General features: G+C 36.0%; 2 protein-coding genes across 3 annotated transcripts; one reads left to right on the top strand and one right to left on the bottom strand.

The window, feature by feature from the left end:
- Positions 1-1,658: 1,658 nt before the first annotated feature.
- LOC104099369 (probable beta-1,4-xylosyltransferase IRX10L) lies at positions 1,659-5,962 on the top strand. The gene is made up of 4 exons (XM_009606339.4): positions 1,659-2,169; positions 3,774-4,162; positions 4,352-4,593; positions 4,915-5,962. The coding sequence occupies exons 1-4, from the start codon at positions 2,064-2,066 to the stop codon at positions 5,426-5,428; spliced, it is 1,251 nt and encodes a 416-aa protein (XP_009604634.1). The 5' UTR covers positions 1,659-2,063; the 3' UTR covers positions 5,429-5,962.
- Positions 5,963-6,564: 602 nt separating this feature from the next.
- Positions 6,565-9,591, bottom strand: LOC104099368 (chromophore lyase CRL, chloroplastic). 2 transcript variants are annotated; one of them, XM_009606337.4, is made up of 9 exons: positions 9,168-9,591; positions 8,998-9,047; positions 8,505-8,565; positions 8,377-8,412; positions 8,106-8,156; positions 7,479-7,571; positions 7,127-7,231; positions 6,923-7,018; positions 6,565-6,790 (listed from the first exon to the last, which is right to left on the bottom strand). In XM_009606337.4, exons 1-9 carry the CDS (start codon positions 9,357-9,359, stop codon positions 6,653-6,655), a joined length of 822 nt encoding a protein of 273 aa, XP_009604632.1. In that variant the 5' UTR covers positions 9,360-9,591; the 3' UTR covers positions 6,565-6,652. The 2 variants fall into 2 exon arrangements, with proteins under 2 accessions (XP_009604632.1, XP_009604633.1); XM_009606338.4 differs by having other exon boundaries at positions 6,923-7,015.
- Between the last annotated feature and the right edge of the window lie 319 nt (positions 9,592-9,910).

Here is a 9,910-nt window from a genome sequence, read left to right as displayed (position 1 = left end):
TTAGTTTTGGACCCGTTAACCAAAATAGAAATTCTAGATGTACTGGTGCAACTCATGATAAGCTTGGTGATTCGTGGGGAAATTTAAAGAAGAGGAGGGCACGGTAAATGAAGGACCATTCAAGCCTGTCGAAAGCCTTTTCCAGATCGATCTTTAAGAGGACTTTTCCATGGCGACCCTTAATTTTTTGAAAATGGTTAATGATCTCTTGAATAATAATGGTATTGTCACTAGTTCTTCTACCTTTGAGAAAACTAGATTGATAGGGGCCGATCAGCCTAACAAGGTAGGGCTTAATTCTGTTAACAATAATTTTTGTAATAATCTTGTAGATAGTGTTGCAAAGTCCTATAGGGCGAAAATTATTGAGGTTGTTCGCATTGTGAAACTTTGGAATGAGGCAGATATAGGTAGAGTTTAGAGTTTCTGGAATTGAGAGATTCTTAAAAATATTGTGGCAAAAAGTTAAAATAAAATTTCTAACTACATACCAATATTTTTGGTAAAAAAAGGGATGGATTCCATCAGAGCTCGGGGCCTTAAAAGGTTTAAATAAAAAATAGCACGGATAACTTCAAAATATTTTAATGGTCTATCCAGTTCGGAGAGATCTATGTTTTCTAAGCAAGTTTGTGAATTAAGGATATTTTTCAAAGGCGTATCTATACGGTCAGTTTGAAAAGCTTTTTGGAAAAATTCAGCTGTCTGTTGTTTGTATGTGCTAGAGTGATCACTTAGAAACTAATTATATCTTGCAAGCGTTGAAAAAAGAATATTGTCTTGGCAGAGTTTGGACTCAGCTAATTAAGACCAAATTTGCGAAGCCTCGGTATATGCTTTTGCTTCGTTCTTAATCAGCCTTGAATTCTGTGGCAGTTGGCTCTTTGCATGGATGAGGATGAAAAGGCAACAAACAATTTATTTAACAAAAGCACAGTCGCTTTTGAAAACAATGTTTGGTTATCAAAATCTTACAATTTTTCCAATCTCACTTAAAAATACATTTTTAAATTTTAAAATTCAATTAAAAATGAAAAAGTTACTAGTGTTTAGTTGCCAAATACATCCAAATATATTGTAAAAATTATAAGGAAAAGTGTCTTCAAAAATAGTAGATCAAAAAAAACAACAAGTGATTTAAATAAAAGAAATTTGATAGATTTTAGATTACTTAACAAATCAGGGGTATTTTTAAAAGTTTGCTGATTGTAGGGGTAAATTTAGCCCGATAGTATAACGGTATGGGTAAATTTGGCCTGATAGTATAACAGAGGTTAATTTAGACAATATATAAAAGTAGAGGAGTATATTTGGCCCTTTAACACAACTTCATCTTCAATTCAAATTTTTAGTGAAATTCCAAATTTAAATTTTTTTTGGAATTCATGTCCAAATGCCTACTAAGTTTCAACGACAACCCAATATAATTCCACTAATGGAGTCTGGGGTCGATAATGTGTACACAAAAATTACCCTTACGTGACTCCTAAATCAATTTCCATGAAAATTGACTTGCCATCCACCAAACACTAAAATGAAAGGCTCGTCCCATCAGATTCCCGTAATAATACGCCTTCTTTATACTCCCATTCCATTGCACCAGTTCTGCTACCTGATACATCCAATATAATATTACTAACTTTGAAGAAAATATTTTTAGCAGTTGTTTGAAAATTGACAACCAAACTAGACCCACCCCCCTCTCTCCCCTCTCTCTGTTACTTCAAGCAAATTCTTAACCCCCCATTTGTCTATCAGTCTCGATTCTTCTTTCTGTTTGCAAGACAAGAATCACCAAGATTTCAAAAAAAATTTCCTCATTTCTTAGCTGTCTTTGAAAGAACCCCAGTATCTAGAAAATATTAGTAATATCAACTAACTCAAATAATGACATTCTAACTATTGATTCTTCCAACCCATTAATAAAAGAAAAGTTCCAAACTTTCTTCTGTCAATAGGGCATACCCATTAAAGTTATGGTCTTTTTCTTGTTTTGAGTCTATTTAGACTTATTACTTTAATTACAGATTTGATTCCTGAAAAGGGAGACAAAACAACAGAAAATGAGGAATTGGACTTGGGGCTTTGTTGGTCTTCTTTATCTTGCTCTGTTGTTGAAGATTGAAGCCTTGAAATTTCATAGGACTGAACAAACTGAGAGAATATCAGGTACATTTTCTTTTGGCTCCAAAATTTTATGTTTTATCTTGGAATTATATGTAATCTCATGTGTTACTGAGATGCGAATACTTGTTCATCATAGTAACTTAGGTTTTACTGATTTGGCTTTAGTTTCTGCATAAGGCTTCTGGTTTTAGGCTGCAACATTATTGATTTCTTCAGCTGGCTTCATTCATGAATTCTTAGTTCTGTAGGGACATAGTAGTCTTTAACCTGTAAGATCATTTCTATGAGGAATAGCATTCTTGATCGTGTTGTTTGTTTCTTTTGGTTAACTTGTAAATATATGTTGAATGAAATAGTCTGGTAATGGTTGGTGTTGCTAACTGCCTAAGTAATGGCATTATCTGTAGTTTTTGGCCTCCAAAGCTAAGTCTCCTTCTTTGATGATGTTCATACTGTTAATAAGATTCAGAATCTGTAGGTGATAAAACAATATACTGTTATTAAATCCTGACTGTGATACATGTCGATTTTGCAAGTCTGTCTCATACAAAACATGGGGTTTAATTAGCTAGAATGTAGGATAAGATGAGGTAGAGATGAATGGGCATCGTTAGCTGAATTATTTACCTATCTGCATGTTAGTCTGAGTAATTCTTGATGCTGGAGCATCCGTGATTGATACTTAGAAGTTTAAATCCAGATCTAAGTTAAAATTAATGAAAATCAGCTTTCACCTTAGAGCTAAGCCTGAATACAGATAAATGAGGTATTTTTTCTTACAAGTTCACCTGTCAAAGTGTGGTAGTAATCTAGAAAAATTATTGGCATATTATTCTATTGTACATGTATATTTTTTGCCACTTGATTTTGACTATAGTGGGAGAATTCTGTAGAGGCACATTAAATGCATAATTGTATAGCCCCTTATTTTCAGACTATAGACATTGAGCTCTCACACGAGCTTCATTATTGAATTTGTATCAGATATCTGAGTTCATATTAGACCGGTATCTCAAAAAACTTAAATATGTAGACAATTGACTCATAGCACGTTGTACAATTGAATATAGCAAAGGGAAGAGGGCAATTTGCTTCATGAGATCTAGGTAGAGGGAAGTTATTTCATAGGTACTAGCTATAATGGTCTTCTGCATTTAGACTTTTAAGCTACATGAAGAACTTGATTGAAGACTTTGGTAGGCCATAGTTTAGATGTTTCGAGGATTCTCAAAAATTTCCAAGGGATGTTTTCAGACGCCCATTAGAACAGATTGGTTTTTCATACATGTAGTTTAGGTGGAATTCACATATATATATTTTTTTGATAAAGGAGTGGAAATTCAGATAGAAATGAAAGTTGCAGCATCAGAGATAATTTCTTGGTGAATAATTTTGATGTCATAGGTGACACCATAGAACTATTGTTGTGATCACAAAGGAGCATCTTTTTACCTTACCTTAAAAAAGAAAAAGGAAAAGGAAAAGAACATATTTTTATCCAACTGAATAAGTTAACTTTAATACAAAATACTAATCAAATTAACTATCATCTTTTAACTTGTTTATAAATAGTTTAGCCTATGATGGACTTGCTTTTAAATCTTAAGTATTAACTCCTATATTTTCCTTCTATTTCAAAAATTTAGGAAGTGCTGGTGATGTCTTGGAAGATGATCCAGTTGGGAAATTAAAAGTTTTTGTATATGAGCTTCCCAGCAAATACAACAAGAAAATTCTGCAGAAAGACCAACGATGCCTCAACCACATGTTTGCTGCTGAAATCTATATGCATCGTTTCCTATTATCTAGCGCTGTTCGAACCTTTAATCCTGAGGAAGCAGATTGGTTCTATACCCCTGTTTACACCACTTGTGACCTGACACCGAATGGCCTTCCCTTACCGTTTAAGTCACCACGTATGATGAGGAGTGCAATACAACTTATTGCTTCTAATTGGCCGTACTGGAATAGGACAGAGGGAGCTGATCATTTCTTCATCACACCCCACGATTTTGGTGCTTGTTTTCACTATCAAGTGAGTCTCTCTCTCTCTCTCTCAAACACACACATCCACAGAATTAGATAGACTCCAGGGAAAGGTTGCTAATAAATATCCCTTAGGTTCGTGATTATTGATTTTTGTTATTTTCAACTGTAACTTTCAGTCATTACTTTCAAGGTCAGATAGGTTTTGGTTACACTGGGTTATTCTGTGCGATTGCAGGAAGAAAAAGCTATTGAGAGGGGAATTCTTCCATTGCTTCAACGTGCTACCTTGGTTCAAACTTTTGGACAACGAAATCATGTCTGTTTGAAGGATGGCTCAATTACAATTCCTCCATATGCTCCCCCGCAAAAAATGCAGTCCCACTTGATCCCTCCAGATACTCCCCGATCTATCTTTGTTTATTTCCGAGGCTTGTTTTATGACGTCGGAAATGACCCAGAAGGTGGTTACTATGCAAGGTATGACCAAGGCTCATACCTATGAATAAATCACATTTGGTTAAGTTTCTTTAACACTTAAATATATTGAACATAGCTACTTACCGAAAGCCCTACTATTCTTCACCAAGTCGATTTATATGTGAAGTTAAGTACAGAGTTATCAGGATCTAGAATTAATGCATAGTTGATTGATTTATTTAATTGTTATTCTGAGATTATACTGTTTCTCTTTTCTCTGAAAATTTGGATGAATATTGTTTAAATAAATGTTAGATGAAGTCACTACTGTAGAAGTTGGCTGAAAAGAGAGTAACTAACGCTGATTATTTATTTCTTCAGAGGTGCCCGAGCAGCAGTGTGGGAGAACTTTAAAGACAATCCTCTCTTTGATATTTCAACAGAGCATCCAACCACTTACTATGAAGACATGCAGCGAGCTATCTTTTGCTTGTGCCCGCTGGGGTGGGCACCATGGAGTCCGAGATTGGTTGAAGCAGTTATATTTGGCTGCATCCCTGTTATTATAGCAGATGACATTGTCTTGCCATTTGCTGATGCAATCCCCTGGGAAGATATTGGTGTGTTTGTAGCAGAGAAAGATGTTCCGAATTTGGACACCATTCTCACTTCTATTCCACCAGAAGAAATATTGAGGAAGCAGAGATTGCTTGCCAATCCTTCAATGAAGCAGGCAATGTTATTTCCACAACCTGCTCAATCAGGTGATGCTTTTCATCAGATTTTGAATGGACTTGCACGTAAACTGCCTCACGACAAGAGCACTTACTTGAAGCCCGGAGAGAAGTTCTTAAACTGGACTGCTGGTCCAGTTGGCGACCTAAAACCTTGGTAGAGGATGGTTCTGAAGATATCATTTCTTTCACTTCGTCGTCCTGGCTCCAAACCTTTCTTCTATACCAAAGTTGCTGAATTTCATCTGAAGTGTTAATTTTTACCACGTAGTTTGGGAGACGACACATTCATTTTGGACCCATAGTGTTTGTTGTAGTTATGCATGAGTCTTATGAAAAATAGGTATGTACTGATTTCTACTCTCATACTCGTGCCAGAAACTTATTGCCTTTTTTGTTACATATAGATGTTGAGCCATTAAGCATTCTTGGAAAAGTGGCTTTTCCTGTTGCATTCACTACTTATTGGGGAGTCCCTGCCCTGGGTGCCCGCCCAGGTTGGGGAATAAAGATAGAGTTGTCCTGGAATTTTGGGAAATGATATTTTCATAATGTACTATCAGAAATTAGAGTGTTCATCAGCTTATCATACTGCATACACTGCAATAATGATTTTGCTGAAGAAACTCCCAAGCTTGTGAGCTAGTTGTTGCTTTTGGTATACATCAATTCCGGTAAGTACTTTTTGATCTTTTTATTTTGGTTCAAAATAAGTAATCTTCTAACATAATCAAGAAGAAATTAACTTTTTTTTTCAAATTTGTCATTTTCTTTTTACATATCCTAATGTGTCAAATTAACAATATATAAATTTTAATTAATGATAATTTAATCAAAACACCTTCTTTTTTTCTTTTTAGGAGTTATATTTTTTTAAAAGGTGTGCCAAAGGTCAAAAATGACATATGGACAGGAAGAAGTAATAAAGATCCATTATCATTGATACGGTGAATTATGTTCTTATATTGGTAAATAATGACATCACATCCCACGTGGCCTGTGAATAATCCAATTTCTCTGAGTGCAAATTCCAATCATATTCGGCAAACACCAATTCTTAAAACTGAACCCTCGAACATCTACAAAAAAACTTCTCTTCAACTTAAAAACTCACCAACTTCAAATCAAAAATTGTCCAAACGCTTACTAGGTGGCATTTGGTTTTCCAAAATAATTTTGCAAAAACGTTTTTCCAATTTTTGCATACTATTTCACATAATTCAGCTCTGAGCCAACGATCGATCAACTCCTACACCATTCTTAGACCAAGAATAGAAAATTCTCATGAGCAAACCAATAAAGTAATAGTAGATTCTAAACATAATGATAATTGAGTTCAATGATTTACATTGTTATGTATGGACATGTGAATATAAAACAAGAAATCACTCCTGGAGGACAAACGAACCCTCTATTCTTTTCCCCAGAGGTTGTGAAGCAAAACTCAAAGGATTAAATGCATCGTCGAAACTTGAAGCAGGAGCGGGCTTGAATTCATAAGGACCTCCTTTTACACCCCAAACCTGTAATATTGGACAAAAAATACATGTCTTGTCAGAGGCTGTCGGTTCCTCAAACAAATCAATGAATAATTGAGACACGAATCACTAGGAGGCTTTTAAGGAAAAGGCAAGTTTGAAGCATATGGAACTAACTTGATTGCCATCAACATCATAGCCTCTATCCCAGGCATGTATCTCATTGTTCTTTAACACAGCTAGTTCGGAGGTACAGCGCGTTGCACCATTCTGCTACACAGGCAAAATAGACTTGCAGTACTTAATAGGAAAGGAGAAAACATCACAGGGTATCATGACGCGAATCTCGCCAGTAAAACTGATGAAAACTTAAGCAAATACCCATGAATTAGGAAATCCATCTGCAGGTGTTGAACCTTCATATAAGCATCGTTTCCCACGTTCACAGCGCTTTAGATGAATGGTAGTCAAATGTTCAGCAATATCCTGTGCATGACAACAGAATTAAAATGACTTCCCAGCAGAAACAGTAAGTTCCAAACATTTTTCAGTAGCATAACAATCAAACTAGGAATATATTAAACAGTTTGTCATGGTTGGCTTGGTTATTTTAAGCAGCAGAGACATGGAATGAGGGAGAACATATGTATAAAGTTACAGACCTGAGCCTATATTCAAAAGTAAAGCATACGGAAAAAAAAGAGATCCGATCTTAATGTGTTCAAATGTTTACCCCAATAACTTCTTCAGGTTCCGGACGTTGGTCCCTAGGGCGATCGCAGAAGTTCTTGTACTCCTCTGCATCTCTGATGGCATATGTGCTTACCTAGAATTTGGCACAGGTGCAATGAAAACTTATTTGCGACGAAGAATGAAAATAAGGCAGCAAGGCTTGGTTTCTATCACCAACAATTAAAAAAAACATATCACCAACAATTAAAAGTAAGGATACTGAGAGTAGAGATGTTAAAGGAACTAGAATTTATTAGCATGAATACTAGACAAAAGGTATATCATTCCCACTACCATCAGCACAAGTATTTTCCTAAACAACCAGCAGACTACCTTCATGCTACTTTTAAAGACACCCAAACATCCTCTCACCCAAACCCATCATAGAGTTGAAACGAGTAATAATTCATGAGAACAGGCTTGTAAGGGAAGTAGAACTGTGTCCAATCACATTATTATACATAATGCAACAAGAAATGGTGATGGTTCTACATTAATTAGTACTAGATTACTAGTAAGTGGTATGCCACTCGTGCCAAACAAAAAGTGTGAAGAGGCTTAGCAAGGGCAGTAGAATATTAGAATTTAGAGAAACTTCAGGCCACAGAAAATATGAATTGGGACCAACCTCAACATCACATTTCAGCTCCTTTGCACAAGGCTTGACCATGAAAAACCTCTGCAACAGAATGTTATATTAGAATTGATTGAGCTCGAATGCTCTTAACTATAAGAGCAACTAAAATAAAATAGCTACTGTGATGTCATCTTATATGATTATCTGGGTTTCAGCAACCAAAGCAACAGAACAAAGAACTTAAATTAAGGTAGCAGGTCTATAATGCAACAGTCTTGATTATAACAAGAACAAAAAGAAAATAATATTGGATGTTACTCACCTGTCGGAAGGGTTTATGGGGTGTCCGCCAAAATGCCTACAACACAAAAGAAGATCCATCATAAAACCGACTTTCATGGGTCCAACCAGAAGCATGGAGGAAGAAACTAAAGCAAGATATAGACGTACCTGTTCAAAATATAAAACTTTAGAGCCATCTACCATGTCGGCAGCAGGACAGGAAAGCCATCTATACATAGAAAACATGAAAGTTGAATAAAAGGTTTAAATAACAGAACTTCCCCCAATTTTTTTACTACATCAAGAGATGATCATATGCTTCCAGAAGCAAGACTTCTGGAGAGAAACATGCTTACATGCCCGTCGCAGTCATTGGAAGATTGCTATCCAAATTATTGAAAGGTACGCATCCTAAAGATAGTAACTTCGCAGGCCAATCAAGCAACGACATACAAAGTGGACAAGATTTTATCAATCTGCTAAGCCTCAATTCAGACTATCTCGGGCTAATTTCGTCTCCAGAAATTCAAGTTAAAAAGGTTCAATACATATTACAGTTTTTAGCTAAACCTTCTCCCTGATAAAGTTTGGCAGTAATATTTCAACGCAAATCCAAAATCAAAACTGAAATAGTGAAAATTATAAGCGAAAAACATAATACCTGAAATTAAAATAATTATCAGGATCCCTAACAGCTTGCTCCTTGGAAAACTACAATAAAACTCGAAAAAATCAGTTATTCTCACTTTCTTCACTCTCACTTTCTTCACAGTTCCAGAGGAGCAAAAGTAGCAGAAATAGAAAAACAGTAGCGTAGCAAAAAAATAGTACCTTTTCACCGCTAAGTGACTGTGCGACAATTCGAGCATGGTCCCAACGTGTGGTCGACTTAGTGAGCCGCCGTACCAATAAAGCGCCTCCGATAAGCACCAGCGACTTGAGAACCGCTCCACGAGCTCGGCTCCACCCGTTTGAGTTCGGATCCGACTTTGAGTCCGGAACCGACTCCGAGCCCGGGCACATACTCGTCTTTAACACTTTACAGTGGACTCTCTAATAGCAGATGATTTGACCTATAAATCATCCTCGAATTTTACAAACTTGAATTGAATTCAAATGCTTCAGCTTCTTTTTCTTCTCAAATTTCTGCAAAATTACAAACTTCAGAAAATGGGGAAATTTTTGAAGTATTTTTTATTGGCGTAGAAGCATTGGCGAAAGTAGTCTCATGCCGTCCTCTCAATCCCCACCACTTGTTTTTTCAAGTCCGACCACATTATTGGACATATAGTAGAATCTTCTACTGGGCTCAAGCCCACTATTGGCCCAATCTCAATGTCAGCTATAAGGCCCACTTGCATCAATCTCCAGCGTTTTTATATCTTTTCTAATTCTTCTTTCTTGAAAAAGAAAATGATTTAGCTAAAGGTGTAAAAAAAGGTAATTAAGTAATAATTGATTGATATAATAAGAAAGATAACGGTTTCCTTTTTTTGCCCTTTAGTGATATAAAACTTTGATAACATTGTGTATACGGGTAAAAATTGGGGATAGAGCATATCCCGATTTTCCGG

Source organism: Nicotiana tomentosiformis, chromosome 6, assembly GCF_000390325.3.
Source record: "Nicotiana tomentosiformis chromosome 6, ASM39032v3, whole genome shotgun sequence".
Classification (NCBI taxonomy): domain Eukaryota; kingdom Viridiplantae; phylum Streptophyta; class Magnoliopsida; order Solanales; family Solanaceae; genus Nicotiana; species Nicotiana tomentosiformis.
The sequence above is the reverse complement of the archived record's forward strand: the minus strand, read 5'-3'. Positions and strand labels throughout refer to the sequence as shown.

Coding starts and splice junctions, on each gene's coding strand:
- LOC104099369 (XM_009606339.4), top strand. CDS start 2,064: ATGAGGAATTGGACTTGGGGCTTTGTTGGTCTTCTTTATCTTGCTCTG. Junction 2,170..3,773: donor ACAAACTGAGAGAATATCAG/GTACATTTTCTT, acceptor TCAAAAATTTAG/GAAGTGCTGGTGATGTCTTG. Junction 4,163..4,351: donor GTGCTTGTTTTCACTATCAA/GTGAGTCTCTCT, acceptor GTGCGATTGCAG/GAAGAAAAAGCTATTGAGAG.
- LOC104099368 (XM_009606337.4), bottom strand. CDS start 9,359: ATGTGCCCGGGCTCGGAGTCGGTTCCGGACTCAAAGTCGGATCCGAAC. Junction 7,019..7,126: donor ATGGATTTCCTAATTCATGG/GTATTTGCTTAA, acceptor TTGCCTGTGTAG/CAGAATGGTGCAACGCGCTG. Junction 6,791..6,922: donor ATGATGTTGATGGCAATCAA/GTTAGTTCCATA, acceptor CCAATATTACAG/GTTTGGGGTGTAAAAGGAGG.